The sequence below is a fragment of the Pholcus phalangioides genome, unplaced genomic scaffold, assembly GCF_987345545.1.
Source record: "Pholcus phalangioides strain wild (caught in Gottingen) unplaced genomic scaffold, Ppha-v1.0 ptg000009l_1, whole genome shotgun sequence".
Taxonomy (NCBI): Eukaryota; Metazoa; Arthropoda; class Arachnida; order Araneae; family Pholcidae; genus Pholcus; species Pholcus phalangioides.
The window spans coordinates 15,009,505-15,036,183 of record NW_028301602.1 but is presented as its reverse complement, the minus strand read 5'-3'; the positions used below and the strand labels follow the sequence as shown (position 1 = coordinate 15,036,183).

At 34.6% G+C, this 26,679-nt stretch overlaps 1 protein-coding gene across 1 annotated transcript; it reads left to right on the top strand.

Moving 5' to 3' along the window:
* LOC149081803 (NAD(P) transhydrogenase, mitochondrial-like) lies at positions 1-25,971 on the top strand. Its single transcript, XM_089235573.1, has 15 exons — positions 1-222; positions 3,478-4,117; positions 4,417-4,604; positions 8,203-8,358; positions 9,808-10,012; positions 13,798-14,007; positions 14,730-14,819; positions 16,642-16,911; positions 17,065-17,310; positions 17,426-17,671; positions 19,165-19,353; positions 20,518-20,669; positions 21,339-21,603; positions 23,059-23,270; positions 24,962-25,971. Exons 2-15 carry the CDS (start codon positions 3,484-3,486, stop codon positions 25,109-25,111), a joined length of 3,213 nt encoding a protein of 1,070 aa, XP_089091699.1. The 5' UTR covers positions 1-222; positions 3,478-3,483; the 3' UTR covers positions 25,112-25,971.
* Positions 25,972-26,679: the final 708 nt, after the last annotated feature.

Here is a 26,679-nt window from a genome sequence, read left to right as displayed (position 1 = left end):
GCATCCTTTGAAGCCAATTTTGGCGCGAAACAACAACCTCTTCCACGCAGAACCTGATTTTGGCCATTCATCCCGCCTGCCGTGCGACACGCCGCCGGGCCGCCGGTTGATAGTTGTTTACGACAGCAACAGTGTTTTCCTACCGAAATTTATTGTTGAGAATCCAATCGATTGTTGTATCGAGGTGTATTGTTGTCGTATTATTAAGTGTTTTCGTTGGAGGTATTTTTTTCTTCTTTCTTTTTTACGTACAATAACGCTGCGAAAAATCAAATTATAATAATGTAAAGAAAAAAAAATGCCACATGCTTTTGAAACGTGTAGAAAAACCATTAAAAAATAAGTTCTTAAGAATTTAATGTAATCATTAATTATGATCAAAATTATTCTTTTTTCTTCTTGTGCCATTTGATGATTTTGAAAATCTTTCTTGTAAGTTAAGTACAGAGTATTTAAAAAAAAAAAATAAAAATGCAAGTTTAGAATTTCTTATTGATGTTATGATTTCCTCTTCACCGAGGAAAAATGATTTGATTGGTTTCTCAGGGTTTTTTTTTTTTTTTTTTTAAATAGCCCCCCATTTCCCAGTGTTTAATGGTCATTGTTATGTCTTTTAAACAGCCCATGATAATCCAAGATTATTCACACCATGCTGAATGAATGAATGCCAGAACACTTTGCCACTGGACTTATCTTGTTGCCGAGATCTCTTCCAACCCAGCTTTTCGTGGTAGAGTCCGGAACATTTTGAGTCAAAAAAGAAAAAAAAAAAATGAACATACACTAATTTTTACAACATATTTTCCCCTGACAATTGGGTACTGTCGCGATTAATAAATTTTGTGGTGATTACAGACGAGATGGGGTTGGGAGTTGGAGAAACGTCCTGTTAACAAGGATGAATTGACGGGTATTAGGATGAAGGTATATTTTAAAAGCAATTGGAGTGGGGAGGGACCCATGCCATCTCATACACTTGTCATATTATATACACTGGATACAAAAAAGAAATGAAACAAGAATCTTATTGTGTAATATAAAATATTCATTGGAGCGAGTCATCTCGCTTAACACCTTGTTGGTGAGCAAATGGGTTTGATAACTTGTGGACTAGATGGCAGCATCAGTTTTATTCGGTTGAGTTCATTCCCTCCGGTGGATTTGATGGAAATATACAAAATAAGAATATTGTGTGGGGGAATATATACAATTACGGATCATCCGTGCCATCTCGCTTAGCACCTTATTTTGTGAGCAACATGAATACGATAATATGAGTATGCATGTGTGTTGTGGACATGAAATGCATGAAGAACTTGAATAGAGGAAAGAGAAATACATATATACATATAACTGTCACCCCATGCTGTAAACTACATTTAATTCAAATGCTTTTGGTGATAGATATCTGCTGCATTTTAATATGTAAACGTGAAAGTCTGTATGTTTGTGTTCCCTATACAAATCTACAATTTTAGACCGATCATTGCCAAATTTTGCATATATATACCAAACAGGAATGAATGATAGGCTACTTTAAAAGTTTGCCAGAGCAAGGCAAATCGACAAAAAACCATTGAGCAACAATGGTTCCAGGGCCTCAAGAATCACTTACAGAATTTTTACTTAGGTTACCGTGGTTCCCTAACAATGTGTTTCAGACATGCATATACCTTTATAATGGTTTTACCACTTCTTTAATGCTGCCAGTATTGTGTATAACAGTTTATTCTTTCATAATGTTTTGTCATTTTTTCAATCCTCCCAGTGATTGAAGAAAACCCGAGAAGTGCTCTGGTATTTTTGCTAGTGCAAAATAAGAAAAGATCTAACACTCTAAGATGGATTACGTGATTATTTATATTTTTTGTCGTTGTAAACCCACTCTTTGTGTTGTACATCCACCATCTATTAATGTAGAGGAGAAATTACAGATTTAACTCTTTTGTTTTTAATGTTCTAAAATATTTCTGAAGTTGTATTTGTTGAGGAAAAGAAAGAAGAGACAAATGTCACGCATTATTATGAAAAAAATCTAATGCTGGTTTGAGATAGCTTTTTTTTTTCATATACCCACTTTGAGAGCTATGAATAATGTCCAGCGCTGCCCAGGTTTTATCTGTACTCAAAACATTAAAGAAGTTACAAACCACTGTAAAAGGATGAACATGTTTGGAACTAGGCTTTCGACAAATCAGGAAACAATTTAGGTGCCAGGCCAAATGTCTTAGGAGCCAAGCAGTGTTTTTGCTCAAAAGAAATTGTCTCAAATAATGTTTTCTTGACTTTTCTGACACTTGATATCCCTTCCCATGTAAAAATATTCAATATCAGAAAATTTTGCACAATTTGTCAACGTTAATTTGGGAATAAAAAAAACTTTTAGGTGCCGACTGATTTTCTAGTTGCCATAGCGACCTGGTACCCAAGATTTGTCAAGCCTCGCTTGAAACATATTGTTTGTTAACCATTGTAATCTGAGTAAACATTCTGAAACTCATTGTTGCTTCCGAAAGTCATTGTCAGGGACGGGGCACAGTTTGAGAACTCCTGGGCTAGACCAGTTCTCAAACTTCTGTGACCCGCAGATTCCTAGCATACTCTTAAAAAGAACCGCTCTGAATAGGCAATCATCAATGTCAACAGCTCACAGTGACAGCTTTGACAAACGTTGATGTCTCTAAAAGCTGCTACACATAGTTTGAGAAAACACTGGGCAAGATCAGGTTCATCCTTGAATTCAAGGATTATTACGGGTGTTTTACCATTAGATTCATGGCTGCACTTCCTGAGGTTAAGAAAGAATATTTACCATGAGGAAAATATGACTCCATGTTTGTAAGTACAATAGGCTCTCACTAATCTGGCACATATCAGACCAAAGTGTTCCGGATTATCTCAAAATTGAGAGATTACTGGAAGTCAATTGGAAAAGCCCATTTAAATAGTATAAACATTTATGCACAGACATATAGTAACATGTTTTCCCTCTTCCATTCTCGAAGCCAAACCTGCCTAGAAAATGCCAGATTACTAAATGAGCAGATCAACAAATGCCCAGATTATCGAGAGTCTGTATTGGATCTGAAAGGGATAAGATTTATGGTTTTGATAGCTGCACAGGTTAAAAGAAGGTTTGGTACCAGCCATACACAATGTTCTTTGCTATAAGTTTGATTACAAATTTTATGCATTTTAGTATTTCTGCAGGTGAAATATATACTTTTCTCTATGTGTCCCAGCAATATTACTGATAATTAACACTTTTTCCGATATTGTAATTACTGTACTTGTGTCTTTTTTCTTCTCATTCCTGATAAGCATCTTTAAGCAGTGAACGAAATGCATTTAGAAGTTTTTGTATTTGTTTTACGTTCTATATGTTTATTCTCCTATATTTTTTGCATAGATTTGTTGCTTTGTTTGCATTCCTGCCACCTCATGTGATTGCTAAAGAAATTTTATTCTGACTTCTAGGTCACCATGCTTATCCTGAGGACATGCTCTTCCTTGAACCAAGCTAGCCTGCTCTCGTTCACTAAAGGCCAATGGGTGCTTTCTCTGAAAAATTTACATGTTGGTGCTCGGCTAAATTGTCAACCCAAGCGTGCAGATCCAAAATCTGAACCGGTACCTGGAGTACCTTATTCCAAACTAAGTATTGGTGTTCCAAAAGAAATATTCAAAAATGAGAAACGTGTTGCAATCACGCCAGCTGCAACCGCAACATTGACCAAGAAGGGTTTCAAAGTCAATGTTGAAAGTGGAGCTGGTGTTGGAGCCAAATTTTCAGATGCAGATTATGAAGCAGCAGGAGCTGCTATCTCAAAATTGCAATCCATATTCGAATCAGACATTGTGCTAAAAGTTCGAGGTCCATTGGAAAATGAAATACCAAATTTCAGAGACAAGGGCACGTTGATTAGTTTTTTGTACCCGGCTCAAAATCAAGATCTAGTCAAGAAGTTAGCTGACAGGAAGATGGATGTATTTGCTATGGATTGCATTCCTCGTATTAGTCGTGCTCAGGTGTTTGATGCATTGAGTTCTATGGCGAACATTGCTGGTTATAAAGCAGTTGTTGAAGCCGCCAATCAGTTTGGAAGATTTTTTACTGGTAATTATGCACATTCAATTAGTAATTTTTATTCACGGAAACTTAGAATTGGTAATCAAAAAGTTAATTTTATTTGAATATGAATTTTTCATGTTGGATATTGAGAAATTTGAATCTATAATAAGCCTACCTATTCAAAAAGCACAATTTGAAGATTCTGAAGTAAATTTTTGATAAAATGTCAGGGTGTTATAGACTGTTATTGACTACTGAAATTTCATATTGCACATTTCTTTTATATAAAATATAAAATTTTCATGTTTTTAAGTGGCATGATTATTATTATTTTTCTTTTACAGGACAAATTACTGCTGCTGGAAAAGTTCCACCAGCTAAAGTTCTCATTATCGGAGGTGGAGTTGCTGGTTTATCGGCAATAGGTACAGCTAAAAATATGGGTGCCATTGTTAGGGCTTTCGATACTAGAGCAGCTGTAAAAGAACAAGTCGAATCATTCGGGGCAGAATTTTTGGAAGTTAATATGAAGGTATACATAAATTCATATATTAAAAAATTTGTGTCTTATAAAATGTCTTTGCGATCCAAGTATTAAATTATATTTAACCAGGGCTGGACAAAGCCCAGGCACCAGGTTGCCATGGTGACGAATGTTCTCTGTGCGGTTACTTAATTACAGGCTAAGAGCAACACAAAATGTTTGGAATTTATAACAGCGTATCTGCCAACATGAAAGAGGGTCACCGAGCTGTGAAAAAGTCGAAAGACACATTATTTTGAACCTTTTTCTTCGGGTAAAATTCTTTTTGGTGTCCAAAAGTTTTTTTTTTATGGCTAGATTTTTTTGCCATCTGTACAGCCTTGCATTTAACCATTTCTAATGTGTATTTTTTATTTCGAAAGATATGGAAATATAGCCAAGCTCGCTGAAAATGAACAAGGACATTAAAATTTTTCCAGGTCTCATGAATTTTCATTGCTTATCTATGATATTTTGATTGCTTATAACGAACACAGATTTCCATAAACTACTACATAACTAAACCATAACATACTACATTCAAAAAGTTCAAAGACTTATTTTATTACGGAAGACTGAATACAGATAGAATCTGTTTATTTGTTGTTTCCTTCAAAGAAACCACCCTGTGCAATTATACATTTTTATCATTGTTCATCAGGCCCGTCATTTGTGGGGGGGGGGGGCTTTTGAAAATACACTAAAAATGATATATATATACAGAAATGTATGTATACATACATTGAGTACATGTGCTTTGCCCCCCCCCCCTGGAAAATGTTTGTCGCCCCCCCCCCCCCGTAAAAAGTTGAATTGACAGCCCTGTTGTCCATACAAATTTCAACAAATTTCTTTGTATTCTTATCTAAACCTTCTTATCTGTAAATTTATCGTTTTGCCATGTAGGTACAACTTTTAATGCCCCCCTTTCTTTCCCTGAAAGACATTCTAGTAGGGTGTTTTTTAATGCTGTATCATCCTCTTTTGCTTTATTTTTTTCCTTTTCTTTCTTTTATAGCCTATTCTGTTTGTGAGAAAACATTATTAGGTAGAAGAGAGTGAGGTTACATCACCTGTACAATGTATCCTTCGAACCATCTTTGGTGCACATTTGCTAATATTTAGCTAGATTTGGATGTTGGTTGTGGTGGTGTTATCCTGTGTGAGTTAATTTTGTTAATTTAAAATGCAAAAACATTGATTCAAAAATTGGAGTCTTACAGTTGTTTCAACGCCAAAGATGGAGAAAAAAGTGAGGTATCAGAACATTTCAGGATTGTTTGAAGTGTTTGCTATCCATGATTTTGAAGAGCAAAGAGGACTTGGAGAAAAAATTTTGGACGGTGAGCTTAAAATCTAAAACAAGTAGAAATTCATGAAGGATTTGTTACTTTTTTGCTTAAAAAAATGCATGATTTTTTAAGTCGGTGTAGACCGAGCCCAATTTCCGTATGGGCAACATGAGTCCCATGTTTTAAGGGGGACTCCCCCAAATTTATAATATGCAGTAGTGTATATTTTACTAAATTTGTTTTCCAAAATTTTACCAAATAAAATTTATAATCAAAGAATTTGTCCTAAATCATATCACGCTATTTCCAACATGCCCATTTTTAACAAATCCTATTAAATATAAATTTTAATATTATACCAATCAGTAATAGACTTTACACAGCATGTACAATGCACCTATTGCAATATTAACTCCACGACAAATATATGTTTCGTGTCACACACCCTTTTATTTGATTCCTCAATTTCACATCTTTTTGACCATAAAATGATTTATGAAATGATGACAAGGGAGCTTGCATGTTTGATCAATACTAAATCCTCAAATCTTCATGAAGATTCTGTATATTTGCGATACAAAACTTTAAGCATCTGATTTTGCAGATATTTTTTTCAGATAAATTGCAAATATTTTCATCCTTGGTTCAGGTTGGTGACACAATGCCACAAATGTTAAATAACGTTAGAGGTTTAGGAAGATGTTTCCGAGTGTTGAGACAGCATTAAATCATTATTGACAACACATCACCAATACCAAACTGTTCTAGAGGAAGGTCATTCTTTTTATCAAAAAGGACAAAATCATTGGTTCTCTCAAGTATTTTACAAGAAAAACTGTCATCTTTAGCTTTCTTGTGTGCAGTGTGCATTGAAGCTGAGATAACTCAAGAATTAGATTTTGATGATGCTATTGATGATTTTCCTCAACATTTTTCTTTGGAAGATATTTATATTTAAAAAGATATTTTAAAGTGAGAGTTTCTTATTTGTAAGACATTTATTATAAGATATTTCATGGAGAATGTTGCGTTACATTCCCTCATTTAAAGTAGTGCTTTCATCCTTTTTTTATGTGTTTACAAACAACATGTACTGTATTTTCTGACGTACGAAACCTCTTTGACCACAGTCAAATGCCCCCCCCCCCCGATACCTCTTTTGCCCATGCATCAAGTCAAAGTCGGGCCCTGGGTATGGATATAATGAAATTTGCATACAATGAAGTTTCACTGTTTTTTCCGACTTTGTTATAAGCTGGTCCAACTGTACTTTTTAGTCCTTTTTTTGTTTGAATATTTTCTAATCCAGTTTTATTCCAGTTTTCTCCACAACTGAAACTGTATGATATTGTATATATTACATCAATCATTATGCAGTCCTAGAAATGATTTTTTTTACATTTGAATAATACAAATGTATCTAACACAAAATACGAGTCCGTATGTATTAAATATTTCATTTTTTGGTATATGAATTAAAATCTATGTACAATCGATCTGTCAGTGTAAGCGGTGAAAAAAATCTGTTACCAACTAATCGATTATAATCTTTTGTGGTGAATAAGTACTTATAAATGCATTTTCTTGTGACGCTAATAAGGTTGATTTAGAAGAGATATCAACAACAGCATATAAATTTTGTTCAATGTTATGATAGCGTTGCTGTTGATATGAGGAATTATTCCTCTGCAACAATATTGTTTTCCTGGTACACAGAGTATCGTTGTATCAGGATTTCACTGTGTATAGATTTCACTGTAAATGCAGGATTTTAGTGACAAAATTTTTAGGTTGCTGTTATTAATTACATGTATTTTATGCATATAGTGATTGAGACACGAATCTTTTCAATATTTTTACTCAGAGTTTTTCTTTTTGGATTTAAAATTTACTTAATGGAAACGAATCAAACAGTAAATTTTGTCATTAATTAATGTGTTAATTGCATTTTTAATTGGGTTGCTGTATTTTTGAAACATATGACATCCATATTTTTATGGGCATCTTTTTATCAGCCACCTCGTTGGGCATTTTGCCTGTTGTGGCGTTGTATTTGTATTTGTATTTGTATTTGTATAAATGAATTGAGAATTTATGAAGATTTCACTTTTTTAGACACAACATAGAAAGATACAATTATATGAAAGACATGATTTTGGAAAAAATATATGCTTTTTGTTAATAGTGACAAAGATGCATTGGTTTTTGCGATGTCATTCAATTTTGTTGATTCCCATATGTTTAACCTAAACATATAGCGGTTATGTTCCATGTTTATTAATTAATAGTGAATGTGTGCCTCAATTTCGTTTTAGGAATCTGGGGAAGGCACTGGTGGTTATGCAAAAGTGATGTCGAAGGAATTCATCGAAGCTGAAATGGCATTGTTTGCCAAACAGTGCAAAGAAATAGATGTATTGATTACTACGGCGCTTATACCAGGAAAGCCAGCACCAAAACTCATATCTCGGGTCTGTAATTAGTAACTGTACTGCCTTTTATATTTCATTAGAGACAAACCTAAGTATTTTGCAGCCCTCTAAAGCTCAGCACAACTCACTAGGTAGTAAAGTAAATTGCCCATAGATGGCAATAGACCTGAGTTGTGCTCAGTTTGAAAGAAAGTCCTCTATAGCTAGCCGCTGTGGTGGTCGAATTTTCATAATGACTGACTCACGTCGTGAGGTTCCAGGTTCAAACCTCACAGTCACCACACTGGTGGTCAGCTGAAGTTGGTTTTCTGTGGTTCCCAACTTCATGGCATGAATGCGAGCCGATCTCCCCTTTAAAAAAAGTCTAGCCACAGAGAGCAACAGACTTCCAAACAGTACAAATGTAATTCAATCATAACACATCACTTACTTCACTTCTGAAATATAGATGGCAGCACTGAAAAATCAAACAACACTACATATGCACTCAGACTGTTGGGTACACACACAGTTACATTTCCGGCACAACTCACTGCGTAGGCACAATCATTCATAGATAGTGATAGACCTGAGTTGTACTCGGTTTGAAAGAAAGAAAAGAAAGCCTTCTAAAGCTGTGTTTTCACATTTCACCAGTGTTCATGGGCACGCAAGATTTACATTGGCAGCCGAGAATGACAATTGAATGGTAATAAAAAAGCCATTCTGCAATAAATTTGGATGAAACTGTCTGCTGCCCAGTGAAAAAATTGCACGTGGGACCCAACACCACTTCTTCTACAATATCTGTATGCAGGGAACCATAGTAGAAGGGCTGTTGTGGGACTAGAGAATGGAACATTTACCCAGGGCCGTAACTAGATACTCTTTCAGCCAGAGCAAGCACACATTTTGCCTCCCCCCCCCCCCACCTCCCAGTGCAATTTTGAGTAGTAGGAGACATAGTGGGAGGATTTTGGCTTAGTAGGAAGGGGGGGGGGGTCTGCTGAAACCATAGTTTCTAGTGTTCAACATCTGAATATTAAGGGCTTCCTGTTGGATAGATTCGAAAGATAGATAGCTGAGAAATTAAAGTCAAAATGAATTTTTTTCTCATTTTGCGGCACCTAAAAATGTTCATGATTTTAAATAATTACAGTTTTCACCCGATTTTATGAACTCCCAATTTACAAACTAATTTTCTGGTTTCAGACAATATACTATTCCTTTAAACGTCTTTACCATTCACAAACTTTCAATTTTACTAACTGATATTTACATATCTTCGTAAAAACGAACATTGACTGCACATGGATTCAAGTATATTTTATTATCATTCTGATTGAGGGGCATTTTTGGTGGAATACCCTGAATGCTGTTCACACCCCCCATTTGATGATTTCAAATTTTTTTTTGCTCTAGAAGTAATTTTCTGGTGATATTTTCTAATGAGAATTTTTTTATAAGAAAGTATGTGCTTTGCTAAAATGTTGGTTCCTTTTATTTTAGGCAATGGTAGAATCCATGAAACCAGGGTCCGTGATTGTGGATCTTGCAGCAGAAGCTGGTGGCAATGTTGAAACAACTCGTCCAGGGCAGATCCACGTACACAATGATGTCATTCATATAGGATACACTGATCTTCCAAGCAGGCTTCCAACTCAATCATCAACTTTGTATGCAAACAATATATCTAAGTTTCTCATGTCCATTGGTGAGTAGTGGTTTTCAAATATGAAGCTGGAGTATTTGTAAGAGAGAAGAAATTAGTCAGCATTTTCTTATATTACTGTGAAACCTGTCTAAGGGTTATGTGGTTATTTGTCATTAATTTTTAACTAATTACCTTTTAAACCAATTACATATTAATAGGAATTTAGACTAGGGGGTGGTCGTGAAGAGAGGATCTCAAACAAAAAATATGACACAAACAACCATTGTGAACCACCTCTATTTATATACTGTATCTCAATATTGGAACTTATCAATGGAAAAAGGGAAATTTTACATTTCCGAAGTAACTAATCTCTAAGGCTGATATAAACATTTCAAATTCACCATAAAATTATAGATCATTAGAACAGGAGTTGCCAGGACACCCCATACAGGATGTCGAGGAGATTGCAAAGCACCAGCTGGATAATGACCTCGGTTATTATCCTGCTTGAACATGGGTCACCAATCATTCTAGAGGAATCAGAGGAATGTGTCTGTACATGGTCAGTCCAGTGAACTAGATTGTGGTAGCAGGAGTCGCCAGGATGCCCCACAGAAGGAGTCATGAAGATTTTTTTTTTGAAACCGAGCAAAACTCAAGTCTATCGCCATAGGCAATTTACTACCCAGTGAGTTGTGCCGGAAGTGTAAGTATGTGTACCTAATAGTCTGAGTGCGTATCTAGTGTTGTGTATAATTTTTCAGTGCTGCCATCTATATCTCAGAAGTGAAGTGAGTGATGTGTAGTGACTGAATATTTGTACTGTTTGTAGGACTGCTGCTCTCTGTGGGGGGATCGGCTGGCATTTGCACCTCGAAGTTGGGAACCACAGAAAACCAACTTCAGCCGACCACCATTGTGGCGACGGTGGGGCTCGAACCCGGATCCCCGCGATGCGAGTTCGTCACTATGACCACTCGACCACCACAGCGGCAGTCATGAAGATTGAAGTGGAGCCAGAGAACAACCTGAGTTATTGTCAAGCCAGAGCATGAGCGTGTCCCAGAGGGTCGGACTGGCAATTACAGCTTGGCCCACTACTGTGGTGGTCAAATGGTCATAGTGACAGACTCGCATCTGGGTTTAAGCCCCATCGTTGCCACAGTGGTGGTCGGCTGAAGTTGGTTTTCTGTGATTCCCAACTTTCAGGAACAAATGCGAGCCGATCTCCCCGTTAAAAGGTCTCGCCACAGAAAGCAACAGGCCTACAAACTGTACACATATTCAGTCATTAGACTTTACTCACTTCACTTCTGAAACATAGATGGCAGCACTGAAAAACCATGCACAACACTAGATACACAGGCTGTTAAGTATACACACTTACACTTCCGGCATAACTCACAAGGTAGTAAATTGCCCATGGCGATAGACCTGAGTTGTGCTCGGTTTGAAAGAAAGAAAGGCTTGGCCCACCCTCTAGTGGAGTTGTCACTGGGAGCCATAGGGAAGCTCTGGGGAGTGCAAACTCCTTTTGGCCACAGATTGCTATTCCGTATTTTTAGGATAAGACTCGTGGGAGAGCGATCCATTACTGTAGAAATTTGGCATATTGGCCCCCGGGTTAAACAAACATCTTACAACAGCAGGCCTTATTCCATCGAGAGTCAGCGAGAAAAAGCCGAGTTTTCCTCAATCTCTCTGGATGTCCAACTTTTTGGCCCACCCAATTGGTCAGGTGACTGCAACGTCTAATTTTGAGTGACAGCTGGACCTAGGGTGCTGCCTGTTTTCCTTCTTCTTGAAGAAACTGCACGAACATGAGTTATGTGAGTCATCACAGGGTGGGAAGAAAAGGGGATTGAGAGGAGTCGCAAGAAAAAATGACGATTCTAAACATCCGTTCCCATTGCGATCAAACAAAGGATTTTTACAAAAATCAGAATTTCAGCTGAAATTGTGGTTCGAATTGCTTGGAATATTATTTATTTATTTATAATTGGGATCTTTAAATTTTTTCCCAACTGTTGGTATCAACTACGACATTGAGGAACAAGGTTAAGAGATCGAAATGTGGAATTTAATTTTTGCACTTGTTAATCAATACCTGGCTCTAATTAAAGCAATTAATGAATGTAGAAGGTGTTGTTAGCTGTGGGGAAAGGTGATGGGGAACATTAAGTTGTGAAATGGGGATCTGTTAAAATGACAAAAATAATGATATTTTTCATCACTTTCCTTGAATATCATATAAAAATGATAATAACAATAATGATGCTAATTAGTGATTAAGTGGAGTGTTTTGTGTGGAAGTTTACATCATATGATGGGGAAAATTATGTGTGTAGGCGTGAATTTATTAATTTCAAAATAATAACAAAAATATAACAGTTTTCAACCTCACTGAAACATATTATAATAAATAATAATGATAGAGTAATTAATGACCATGTAGTGTTTGTTTTTACGTGTGGGCCACATATTCGAATAGGGAGTATTTATGTGTGCATGTGTGTGTGATGAATGAGTGGAATTAATAACAAATCATTAAGTAATAATAATTAATACAAATGAATCATTCAATTTCCAAGGCATGTCACAAAATAATAATGATGGTGACTCTTCTCCACCAATATCTATATGTGAGATGATAATATAATAATCACCCTATACTTTCAATTTTTCCCATTCTCTGTAACACTAAGATGGACACTGTATAAGACATAAACCTGTCTTGAACGGAATAAAAAGATGGTCTATTATCAATTTCAACTGTTCGATGATTAGTGCTTTTTCGATACGCACCTTTATAAAATGGAAAATCTATTTAAAGTGAAATATTAATTCACTCTCTTGATGTTCCGCACAGGTTTCATCTGTATTACAAAATTATCACACCTCTGTCCTTATGACCACATAATTTCTCTGCTTGTGTAACCATGTAATTTAAAAAATTACATGGTTACACAAATAAATTGAAAAGTATTCACAATCTTGTTAATCTTGTTTTTAGCTCGAAATCCACGCATGAGATAATAGTTTGACCCCTTGCAATATTATGGGAATGAGCTGAGCAAATGATTTGATGCCCCACTACAACATACATCTTTTTGTCTTACACCAGTGATTCTCAAAGTGTGCATTGCAGCTCTTAGGTGGTGTTGCCAACCTCTGTCAGGAGTGTCAGAAAGAGTTGGTGTATTGATATGTGTCTGTTAAGTGCCTTGAAATGATTCTTTTTTTTAGACTTCTGGGGAGCCGCAGATAAACAATGATAAGATCAAAGGAGTCACAGGCATAAGAAGTTTCAGAACCATAATTTCACACTGTGATCCACAAATGAATTGTGTACAGAGTGTAAAATAAAAAGATTTCCATCCCCACCCCTATCCTCATCTTGTAGATTTTTCTTCAGGCAATTGTGAAGTTGTGAAGCTGTTTATCTTGACCATCTGTTAGATTTTTTAGTGTCTCTTATTGTTTCAATTTTCAATAAGAAACTTGGGGGAAAATTAGAGAGTTTAGCTAACAAATGTGATTTTGGAATTTATTATCTTCATTACCTGAGTATTAATCACTGTATGTATGCTTAAGTTAGTTTTATATAAAGGAATTTGTCAGTTTCATAACAGATCTGCCAATAATACATGTTTTTACTGCTGGTATCAAGGTTAAGAGACTGGGATAAAGACCACAGCTCTTTAGTCTGAAATCTTATTACCAAAATCTGTTATGCTTTGTATCAAAATGGGATAACTATTTGGCATATGCAATACTAATTTCAATTTTAGTTCATTTCTTTGTGTTGCATTTTCTAACATTGTGGAATTTATTTTTCACAGGTAAAAAAGATCATTATTTCATTGACCTTTCTGATGAGGTTGTACGAGGATCTATCATATTGCATGAAGGGAAAATGATGTGGCCTGCTCCTCCGCCAAAAGAGGCTGCAGTAGCACCATCTCCTAAGCCAGCAGCTGCAGCAAAAGTACCTCCACCTGAACCTGATCATTTTAAAAAGACTATGAAAGATGCACTCACATACACTACCGGTAAATTCATTTAGTTTTTTCGTCTCATTACGTGCTTAAAACTTTTTAAAAGCATAAAACTCAAAATAGATTTTTTCAAACTTTTAGACCATTTGGCTCTGACTTCTGATTTGACCGTTAAAAACATGTTGGGATTACGATGGTTTTTTGTCTGCATACTGATATTAACCCTACACAGAAACAAGAATTTATGCTTTTCTAAAAAATTTGTTTCTTTGAATGGACCCAGTGAAATCTTTGGAATCCCATTAATTAAAAAAATATATTTAAAAAACACTTTATTGGCTTCCAAAATTTATAATTCACCTATCATTTGAATTAACAAATATAGCTTCGTATTCTAAATAACTATATATGGAAAATAACTATTTCATTACATTACAACAATTTCAAATCTTGAAGATAGTTTTTAGAAGTTGATCAGTGAAGTATATTATACAAAAATCATACTTAAAATTCATGAAATCCTCCTTTGTCTTTTCAAGTTTTTAAAAAAAATTAAATTCCTAGTTTGGACACAAAAAATTTATATATTTTGCACATATTCTTTGCTTTGCTGTTCTGTATTTTAACTGTTAATGCTATGTATCTAAATGAGTATAATAATTTTTTTAAACCATGAGATTGTACATTTCATTGATTGGTTTTTAGTGCAGGTATAATTACTCTTTGACATAGGAAATAGATGATAATGGTTACTCGCGCTGTATTTTCCTTCATAGGTTTCTCTGGACTTGTTGGCTTGGGTATGGTGTCCCCAAACCCTGCATTTACTACAATGATGACAACATTCGGATTAGCTGGAATAGTTGGTAAGTGATTTTATTTGCAGGATCGTGATCTGGCATGTTCATCATGTTGATTATAAAATTTACTCACTTCAGATATAGGTTCATAGCTGAAAAAATAATTTTTTCTCATTTTCATAAATTTATTTGTCTGTAATATAATTCCTTACTTTCCACTTTTAAGATTGAACTTGAAGTAGGGCAGGAATTATCCCAGCTAATGAGGACCATACTTATCTCAGATATCAAAAAATTGAAATAATGCTGTACAAATCCCAAGCACCAGGTCACCATTGCGACTAAAAAATTGGTATTGGCTCCTAAAATTTTTTTTGCGTTGTTACAATACTAAATTGCAGACTGAGAGCAGCACAAAATGTTTGGAACTTACAGCAGCATATTTGCAAACATATGAGAGAAGGTCACTATGCCCTGTAAAAGTGAAAAGAAGCATTATTTTGGATCTTTTTCCTCCGGGTAAATTTTTTTTTTTGGCATATAAAAGGTTGTTCTTGTGCCTAGATTTTTTTTGAGATTTGTCCATCCCTGATGTAAATAATGGAAATAACGTTTGCTCAATGATTATTTTCATTAAAAATTTCAAATTAAGGTCGCGTAAGTTTATGGGTTACTCTGACTAAAGCATCGTATTCACAATGAAAGATTTCTAACATTGCTGTATTTACTTTGAAAATTGGCTATTGAATGTCTCCTGAATCTTTCTTCAAATTTAGAGTTTTTCCTTTCAATGGAGCTTTTAAGCTTGTTGTTTAAGATAACTGTTTTTGAGCCACGTGAACTGGAGATATAGATGTACACCTCTTGCTCTAAGAATGGCACTATGTCAAGGTCTCTTGATCTTTTTCAGCTGTGACCCCGAATCAATATCATGATCAACTTTGTGACCCATGGGTTTATATTTAATTCAAAAATGCCAATATAATGATATCCTAGGGAGGACTGGAGAAGTGTATTGTTATAAAGAAGTTATCATAATTGATGGAATATATTAACTCCACGAAGATACCACCATATAACACCATGTCCATTAGGAGATTAATATCCATCCGCAGAGTAATATCATTATGTAGGCCATTATTACTATAGTGGCATTATTATATAAGATTTTCACTGTATATATTTCCTCAGAATTCCTGTGCATTGCATAATAATTTTATGCAGTTTTGTGGATGCTGACTTTCCCCCTGACAATATTGCATATAAAATCATGGTTTAATGGCTTATGTGCCACTTCCAACAATTTCTAGCACTTCCAATAATTTCTAAGTCCTAGCCCAGCCAGTTGTTGAGACATCCATGAAACCAGTGGCAAAAAACTGGATTTATAACCAGATTATATAAGTGGATTTGTATGACTTGTCTCAAGAGCCGGGTCTTAACCCATAGGTAAATAACCCATAGGTTAAGAGCTTCTGTTCTATGTCATGGTAGAGACTAGTTGATGGCAAACTATATTCCAACCAGAATTTCCTTGGAGAGACTTCCCCCCCCTCCTTCATTTCTCCTTGTTGGAGGAGAAATGAAGGAGGGAATCCGAATCACAAAAAGTGAGGGTGCTTCACTTTTTGTGATGTCATCCACCATCTCTTGTCGTGATCAAACAATGTTGCATTTTTTCTTAATCAAAATTTATGCCAGTTTGGTCAGATTTTCATTTTTTATCTAAAAACGCTCTTTTTGTCAATAACTGTGCAACTCAGAATCATTTTTGCTCCCATCAGTTTCGAGATAGAGATGTTCTGATGCATATTTTATTTTTTTTGCCGCAGTATTTGTAATTTTGGTTGTGATATAACCTATGAATTTTTGTTTTGTTAAAATACAGGCTACCACACTGTTTGGGGTGTTACACCTGCTTTGCACTCTCCTTTGATGTCAGTGACAAATGCAGTGTCAGGTATTACTGCTGTTGGTGGATTACTATTAATGGGAGGAGGTGTCTTGCCACATACCCTTCCTCAAGCTCTGGGAGCAGCTGCTACATTCATGTCCACCATCAACATCTGTGGTGGTTTCCTTGTGACTAAAAGGATGCTTGACATGTTTAGAAGGCCCACTGACCCACCGGAATACAATTACTTATACGCTATACCAGGTGAGATAATCAGTTTTGAAAAATTCAAAATGGTTCAGTATTTGAAAATGTATAAAAACTGTGACACTAAAAGTATTTTGCTGAAGTAATTATCTCTTCTTTGATGAATGAATGGAATTCTTGTAATGGTTGTCAATATTTATTTATCTATAGGAGCTGCGTTCATGGGAGGATATGCAGCAGCTGCAGCTGCTGGTTACTCAGAGATTCACCAGATGGCATACTTGGGCTCATCCTTATGCTGTGTTGGTGCTCTTGCCGGTCTTGCATCACAAAAAACATCTCGATTGGGAAATGCTCTTGGAATGGTAGGTGTATCGACAGGGCTGGCTTCAACTTTAGGAATGATGAACATTCCTCCTGAATTTGCTCTTCAGATTGGAGGGTGCATGGCATCGGGTAAGTTTGATTCAGAAGATTTAATACCTTTTCACTTTGAACTGTTTTGTTTTACCTATAAAAAATGGCTTTGCATCCTCATACTGGTATATTGTCAATTTTTATCCCCCTTAAGGTGGTGCTCTTGGTCTGTATATAGCCAAGAAAATAGAAATAACAGACTTGCCCCAATTGGTGGCAGCATTTCATAGTCTTGTTGGAATGGCTGCTGTATTGACTTGTCTCGCTACTTACATAGTCGATTATCCAACATTTGCTACTGATCCTGCTGCAAATGCGATAAAAACAGCTCTTTTCCTTGGCACATTTATTGGTGGCGTGACATTCAGTGGCTCATTGGTCGCATATGGAAAGCTGCAAGGTGATTTGACTGTAATATATCTATTTATTTTTTATGTTTTTTGTTTGAAAAGAATTTCAACTACTCATTTTTCTGTATATATACACCATATTTTGATGTTTATAAGGAGTCCCCTCCCTGCTTTCTTGGGCTTAAAATTTTGACAATTTTTTTTGTAAAAAATATTTTTTATTTACTCTAGAAACCATTAAATTCTTTATCACTCTCATCTGATGCATAAACTGGTTCATTATCATAATTAGAGTCACTATAATCATAAATTGCAAAGAATTGAGTAATTTGTTAATATCTGTAATATATACTTGTACTATCTATGTATAAGAAACCCCTTAATTTTTTTGGGACCCAATTTTTGGCAAAAAAGGCGTTCTTTATACATGAAAACCAGATGTGCCTCCACGTTAAGATTCCATAGGAACTTCTAAATACGTTCCTTATACATGTTAAAATTTGGTAATATGTGAATTTTTTTTGTATATGTAAAAATAATATTGGATTTTCTTAGTGCAGATTATTATTGCTGTGTATCATCTGCAGCTCCCCCCCCCCCAAGAGGTAGAAATATAAACAAAAATTAGTTTTTTTAAAGATTATAGATGCAAGCAGAGAAATTGACATTTTTTCTACATAAACGTGACCAACAACCCCTCACTTTATTCCGTTGTTATGAAACGACTGCATGTTTAAATTTTAAATTTCCTTCACACAAATATTACATTTAGTAACTACTTATTGTAGTGCCTCTTTCAACATAGAGCCCCTATTAACTATGATACATTGCCACACAAAAGTCAACTAGCCATATATCTCTTTTACTGACTCAGTGGGTTTCATAAGTAGGAAAGGAACCTGTTGTACATTATTTAGAAATAATTTTTACATAGTTCTTAAGCTGACCATAATGCATTGCAGTTCATATATCATGTATGTGTCAATAAATTTACCTATGTTGCAGGCCAATTTAATTTTTCAAATTTCTGGGGATCTGTCTAATAATCAAGGATTTCTTATCTAAGGTGACTCCAGATCAGTGTTATCCGAAAAAATAATTTTAAAGATTTTAAAGAGTAATTTCATTCTTTTCCAAAATTTTATAAAAAAAGGTTTCATAAGAAAAAGGATATATATATATATATATATATATATATATATATATATATATATATATATATATATATATATATATATATATATATATATATATATATATATATATATTTAATGGAAAACAGAAATAATTATAAAAAAAATTACCTAAAATTTGATGGAGTATTTTCACTTATCAACAAAATTCAGAGGAGTAAAATTGAATTTTCATGCATGAATCATGTATCTAGATGCGTATGGGCAAACACTGCTCCAGACCTCTATATCTCTGATTAACAGAGGCTCTACAGTAGCAATGTCAATTGTTTATGATATGAAACAATTTTAACAAATAGAATGTTCATCATGCTAATTTTTTTTTCGAAAATTTTCTTGTTTCCTCATAGGACTGTTGAATTCAGCTCCCCTTCTACTTCCCGGACGTCATGCCTTGAACAGTGGACTTATGGCAGCGAATGTTGGAGCGATGGCTTATTATATGCTCTCAGATAGTAATGCTGTCGGTCTTAGTTGTTTAAGCTCTACTGCAGCTATGTCCATGTTGATGGGTGTCACACTAACTGCTGCTATTGGAGGTAATATTTTCAGCGTACTTTCTTTCAAGACGTAATCTATGTTTTTATAATATGTGATCTTATATTTCAGCATGAAATTCATTTTCTTATAATATCACTGTTCAACAAATTTTCATGAAGTCTTTGTAAATGCATATTTACAAAGTTATTTTGTATTGTATCAAAGTCATTTACAGGTTATTTACATTTCTGTGATTATAAGGGGAACAGAATATTACCATATCGCAAATCATTAACTCTAGTACTCAAAATAGGAGATGTTTGGGACCACAAAATTACTGAAATAAACAATTCATGGTTATGAGGTGAAATTTGCAAAAACCTTCCGCACATTTATTACAAACTATCATTAAATGACCCAAAGTCCATAATAAATAAATAAATAACTGCATTTATTATGATTTCAAGTAAGGCGCTTTCTCTTGGCCTGCTGTTTGTATTGTATCTCTGAAAGTTTCTGTAATTTATAGTATTAAGTAAAATCTTCATACTGCTATGCAATTCTTTCATGCGTGCAGCATGCCCAACAAAGATGGAAGGAAGTTTGTGGCTTGTGACAGCTTTCAAACTCCTTGAAGAATCTATGAAAACTCTTCACTCATCAGGACAGTGATTAAAGTGGAGAGCCTCCACCACACCATTCATGTTCGTGCATACAAGTTTATCTTGAAGCGAGAAAAAAAGGTGTGAAGTTTTTTCAAGTATGGTTGATTGAGAAAGGATTACTTCACCACACACACACAACAAAAGTTGTCATTAAAATTCGCACAAACTTAGGCATTTTAAAATGAGAAAATCAGATCACCATGTTGTAAAAAAACAATACACAAAGAAAATGAAAATAAAGTCAGCGAAACAAACAGCACCTGTGAATTTTTCAAAATATGAAACCTTTCTCTCTCTTACTGGTGTCAGTGGATTTTTCTTTTCATTACATTTACTGCATTGCAAATCTCTATAACCTACACTTGTAAAATAAAAACTAGAGCTAACTATCAATTTTGTCTGCCATTTTCGTTTTTAGCAGCATCAAATTGGCTACTTTCATCTAATTTAAAATTTTGTTAATTGAAGGAAAGTGTTATGTATTAAGGAAAAGAAAAGCTTTTCTTTTATTTGAAAACTTCTAATGTTTCTCTTTTTCAAAATTATCATCCATTTTAGGTGCTGATATGCCTGTGGTAATCACAGTGCTGAACAGTTATTCAGGCTGGGCATTATGTGCTGAAGGTTTTATGTTGAACAACAGTTTGATGACTATCGTTGGTGCTCTTATCGGTTCATCAGGTGCCATCCTTTCATATATTATGTGTAAGGTAAGGGCTTTTCGATCAGAATATATTGTATGTTCTATAATTAGGAGGAAACCCCCAAAATTTTATTTTCTTCCCAGTGACTAAATAATGTAGGAAATCTCTGTAAATATAAATTGTATATGTAACACAATTTAAGTAATTGATTATATTTTGCCTGGTTGTTGTTCAACGAATAAGATTCTTTTGGGTAATAAGAGACCATTGTGAGCAGGAGAGGCTCAAGACAAAATTCTCACTTGTGCAGACATTGTTTTGATGCTCCTCCAGCATAAAAGCAGCACCAGTAAAACAACTCAGAAAACTCACAGCTGTATTCCCAGCTAGATGAAATGCATTAAAAATGAAAATTTTTGTGTGAATCATTCCATCCAATACATTTATAGTTTGAGTTTTATAGACAAAACATTTTTTCTAAATTTTTCTACATTTATTATTATTTTTAATCTCTGAGTTAGTGTCCTTTTTATAGCTTTTGCACGGGTCACCCCAATCAGAAGTTAGAGTATCAAAGTGATATTTCCAAGCAATATTGTTGGAAAACATTGAGTTGATACTCAAACTTGTGACTATCCCTTAGCCTGAAAAACTTATTCATCAAATAACACAATTTTTTAAAAATTTGTTACTAAATATGTTGAACTGAAGAATTATATATTGTTTCTATTGTAGGCAATGAATAGGTCGCTTCCAAATGTAATTCTTGGTGGTTATGGTACTTCTAGTACAGGCAGTGGGAAGCCCATGGCTGTAACTGGTACTCATACTGAATGTGATGTGCCTCAAGCTGTGCAAATGATCAAAGAAGCAAAAAACATTATCATTACTCCTGGTTATGGGTTGTGTGTTGCCAAAGCTCAATATCCCCTGGCGGAAATGATAAAAGTACTGAAAGAAAAGGGGAAGAATGTACGATTTGGTATTCATCCTGTAGCAGGTAGGGGTATTTTTTGATCCATAGTTTTTTCTTGTTTCATTCAGATAAGAAAATTGTGTGGAAATTATGGTGTAGAATTAATTTATTTATTGGAAAACACCATTACTTATTAAGCAATGCTTAATTATAATGACCATTCCATTATAATGACTGATAGAATAAGTCCTAAATGTTTTCATATAACGACTATCCTATATGTTTTCCATTACGATAATGACCATCTGATATAACATAGGTTTTTGACGGAACAACGGTGGTCCTTATAATGAGCGCAGACTGTATAAGTGAAATAAATGTCACCAATAATAAACATGACCACATTGGGGCTTAGAGGATTTTCTATCAGCATTTATGTGTGTCATTATTCACCTGCTGCCTTTTGATTAAAAAAGAAACAAAAAAAAACTTTGTGGATTGTATATATTTTTATATTTATTTTTAATAATCTCTCTCAGAAAAAACTGCAAATGATACGTTAAGAAATTCTAGTGTTTTAGTAAATGTTTAACATGTGGGTCTATAAGCAGAAAAGTACCCTATTTTGTATCATATGGTAATGTTCAGCTGGTGGCTGTCAGAACAAGAAAGGGGGAAATGTATGATGTTAACCCTTTCAGCTGCAATCCCGAGAGATCTCGTCAAACTTGATCTGCTTTATTTCAGCCACCCCGAAATACCTCAGCTTCTAAAAATGCGTTGAAGTTGTTTTTTCAGCAAACCATGTTTTTCCATCCCCCTTCAATCAATCAACTGCTAGTGGGCGGAGTCAGCTCTTGTTCAAGGTTAAATAAGAGAAGGAGCGAGAAAAAAAGACTGTATATGTTCCTCCTTTTTTCAGCACTGTAAAGAAATATATGCTCAGTATAAATAATGTAATTTTTTTTTCTAAAAATTAAGTATTTCTCTTCCTAGAAAGCCTCACATATCATGAAAGGTGTTTTTGTATCGCAGTGAGGGAAATAAAAGCGATGGGCGGAGTAAATTTTCTTGGAGGGGGGGGGGAAGCAGTTATCAGCTCGCAATTGGAAAAAAAAATCCTTCTTAAAAATAGGTGGCAATTTGTCAAGTTTTTGCAATTTCCAATGTGGCAGTTATAATGGGGATTAGGAAAATTTGGAAAACTGCTTAAAGGATTAAGATTTTGTTTTTTTCTGTATGAAAATCTTTCAATCTAAATAGCAAATCGAATAAATTATCATATCTGCAAATTAATTGCGAATAATATTTAAACAGTTTGAATGATACATATATACAGGGCTGTGCAGATAGCCATTCCTGTGCCCTGTGCAAGAATTTGAATTTAGGCCCCATTCAGGCCCATTCTGGGGCCTTCCTTCCAAGTGGGCCCTGTTCAGGTGCACTTGTTGCACCTGCCTAGTTATGGCCCTGTACATGTGTATATATATTTACCACTTTGCATTGCTTGACCAATTCATGTTTTTTTAATGTTTGCAGGCAGAATGCCAGGTCAGCTGAATGTATTGCTTGCTGAAGCAGGCGTTCCATATGACGTTGTGTTAGAGATGGATGAAATCAATGATGATTTTCCAGATACTGATCTTGTTCTTGTCATTGGGGCAAATGACACTGTGAATTCCGCTGCTGAAGAAGACCCAAATTCCATTATTGCCGGAATGCCAGTATTACGAGTCTGGACATCAAAACAGGCAATTTTGATTATTACTTCATTTTAACATACAAATACAAAGGCTACAACTTGTAAATTTTTTAATGAGATAGCTGAGAGAAAAAATGCCCATAATAAATAAGGTTGTTGTTTTCTCACCATTCAGCACTTCAAAATCCTAAATGAAAAAAGAACCTCAAATATATTTAAAAAAAAAAAAAAACAAACAAACGAAGACAGTATCACATAAAATATGGTTGTAATATAAAAATGTGTGTGTGTGTGAATAGCTTCTTAATTTTTTTCATAATGAATATCAAATCTGCTTTTAGACGTGCCTGTGTGTTGTGGTTGATGATGAGTAGGAGAAACATCAATGATGCTATTGAGGGTGTTCCACTGAGAGGTGAAGGTGAAATAAGTGGAGCCCTGTTTGCAAAAAAACTCTACCACAACCTTGAATTGTTTCTAACTTAAACATACAAGTATCCCCTTGTCAAAACCTGAGATCGACAGTGTATCAATAACTTGTAGTCCATGTCATCAATTTCTTCGAAAATCTTTAAAACTTTAATCTCGCCTCTCTAATGAAAAATATTAAAGTATCAAGTCTATTTTCATAGCCTAAGCCCTGCAGACCAACAAGTGCCCCCGTAGCTCTCCTTTGATCCCTCACTCAACTAAGTCCATATCTTCCTGTAAGTCTGGCCTGCAAAACTGAGTGGTATATTTTAAGTCAGGACAATGTTTTGTCCTGACTTAAATATGAGCCGCTCATCTCAATATGGATTCTTAAATGAGTAAGCTCTTATCACAAATTATTTTACCCTCAACTCATAAGTGTAACACAAAGCACATCTTTTTTTTTTAAAAACCAAAATGAGCAACCTTGCAACTGTCAATGTTAAAAATCATGCTTGCCTATCGCCTGATTAAATTCATCTTAGCCTGTGGTAATGCCCAGTCATCAGAGTTCTAGACTACACCCATTGTTCCAACATCATTTATCTATCGATACTTTTGAAGTCTATCCAATCAAAAAATTCCCTATTCAAATAACCAGCCGTAATCTATCCAGTAACCACAAATCTATGCTTCTAAACCAACTGCCTCTGATCCTAATTTCACATAAATGCTTAGTGCTTGCCATGTGGGACTTGCTTGGATGGTTTTTGTAAACCCAGGTAAAAATTTGAACATTTTTGACCATGCCTAAAGCCTAGCTGTTCATTAACATTAATTTGCATCCTATTAATTTTTTTTTCATGACTGATAATAATATTGGACTTACTAATTATGAAACAGATCAAAGCAGACACCAACCAGTCTGCAAAAATGACAGGTGCCATAAAATTTGGTGCCTTTGGATTCAATTTTCGAAATCACAGTGAAGTTTTCATCTTTAAATGTAGCCCCTCCAAAGTAATCATAATTTTCTTACACATGACATCCTGATTGACTAAAAAATCTCACTTGATTATCATTTAATAATTTCTACCATCTCTGTAATGATCCATGTTTGAATTGGAGGAATGCGCAATCTTGAAAGCAGGAAATCATGAAACATTCTGAATTCGAGTAATTCTGGGTAGTATAAGTCAGAGTATTGCTGTGTAGAAGTTTGCCATTCAAAGACATGATATGATAGCCATTCAAAGATAGAATTGTTAGATTATTATTGATTATTTACAAACACGTGCAATTGTTTGATTTGTTTTTGTCATTTTCCAGGTGATCGTCATGAAAAGAAGCTTAGGTGTGGGCTATGCAGCTGTTGACAATCCTATCTTCTATAAAGATAACACAAACATGTTACTAGGAGACGCAAAGAAAACTTGTGATGCTCTTTTGGCCAAAGTCAATGAAGAATACAACTCTTAGCGAATTCATACTATTAGCTTATAATAGGAAAAAACAAAGAAACGTAAAAAGCTGTGATGCACCTTTTAGTGTATTATAAGGGATGAGAAATGCTTGTGCATGGGGTGATAGAATTTATGTCAAAAAAAAAACTGAAGTTTGTTTGAGTCTTGCAAATTTTTTTAATTTTTGAAGCTTGATTTATTCACACTTGATCTGATATATTTTTTGTAAAAAATTGTATTTTTACACAATGTTTCATTAACGAGTATAAACTTTCATTATTTATATTTGTTTTTACTTTTCTACTTTATAATTTACTGCTTTCTTTGTTTAATTTGTTAAAAATTTAGAAAAATATGTTTTCTCCTTGGACGGCACATGAGCACTGGCTTTTTATAGTTGAAAAGAAAGCTTTTAAAAGAACTTGTGAAAGAAAACTTTTTAGGCCGGGATTACACTATAGAAGCTTAATAAAAGTCCTTTTATAAAACTTGAAAAATACTACCAATAAGATCATTTGTTGCATTTTCTAGAATGTAACCAATAATCTTATTGGTGGCATTTTTCAAGTTTCATAAAAGTACATTTATCAAACTTTTATAGTATAATCACGGCCTTATAGTTTAAAGAAAGTTTAAAAGTTTGAGAAGCTGTCCTTTTTATGCAGCTAGAGCATAACAATATATGGACTACGAATTATTGAGCAAATGATTTTAGTCTTTGAATTAAAAAGTAATGTAATTGTGTGCAGAAAATGTGCCAATTGTCTTCTCATTTTATTGCTAATTAATGATAGTATCAATTGATACTCTGATATTAGATTAACCTTGGTCAGTAGAGTTAGTTTTCCAGTTGCTCTATTTTTAGTTTTCAATTTGAAAAAAAAAAAAATGAAAAAAAAATCGGCAAAGTTTATTAATGAGTCCTTACATATCACAAAATGTACCTCATTAACCCTTCGAACTTCAAAAATTTTTGATGCGAGTAGCTTAGCAACTTCAGCAGAGCTCCTTACCAGGAAGAAAAATTTTGCAAAAGCAAAATTTTTGTTTCAAAAAGGAAAGATTATTAATGTTTAAAAAAAGTTTTCATTTTTTTAATGCGGTGAAACCTGTGTAAGACAGACCTGTCTTGAATGGAATCAAAAGATACTCCCATTGAGAGAGAGAGAGAGAGATGATAAGTACAGTAGATGTGCCCCTTATTAGAATCATGGATAATGCTATCATTCAGGGTCATTGTTATTACTTTCGCCAAGTACAAAATGGAACAATATCATAACATGGGAAAAATCCATTTATAGTAATCAGGACTTCGGTTTATATTATGAGTTTGTTTACATCTAGTTTTTTCTTTCTGTATTTTTTGAAGCTAAGGTTCAACCAGACTCATTTTTCCCTATATGCAACACTATGTTGGGGGTCAGAAGGCTCCCTTATTGACAAAAATTTCTATACTCGGTTCACAGTCTTAATCGGGCCATAATAGCCGCTATGATCCGTGCATGTGTAGCGTTGTTTCTGCAATAGCCTTACAGTGAAGGAATGTGTAAGGTAAAAAAAAAAAAAATGCCCCTTTTTTTTCAT

Excerpts from the sequence above, each read along its gene's own strand:
- LOC149081803 (XM_089235573.1), top strand. The coding sequence starts at position 3,484 with ATGCTTATCCTGAGGACATGCTCTTCCTTGAACCAAGCTAGCCTGCTC. Across the intron at positions 4,605-8,202 it reads TTTTGGAAGTTAATATGAAG|GAATCTGGGGAAGGCACTGG; the intron begins GTATACATAAAT and ends ATTTCGTTTTAG. Across the intron at positions 8,359-9,807 it reads CACCAAAACTCATATCTCGG|GCAATGGTAGAATCCATGAA; the intron begins GTCTGTAATTAG and ends CTTTTATTTTAG.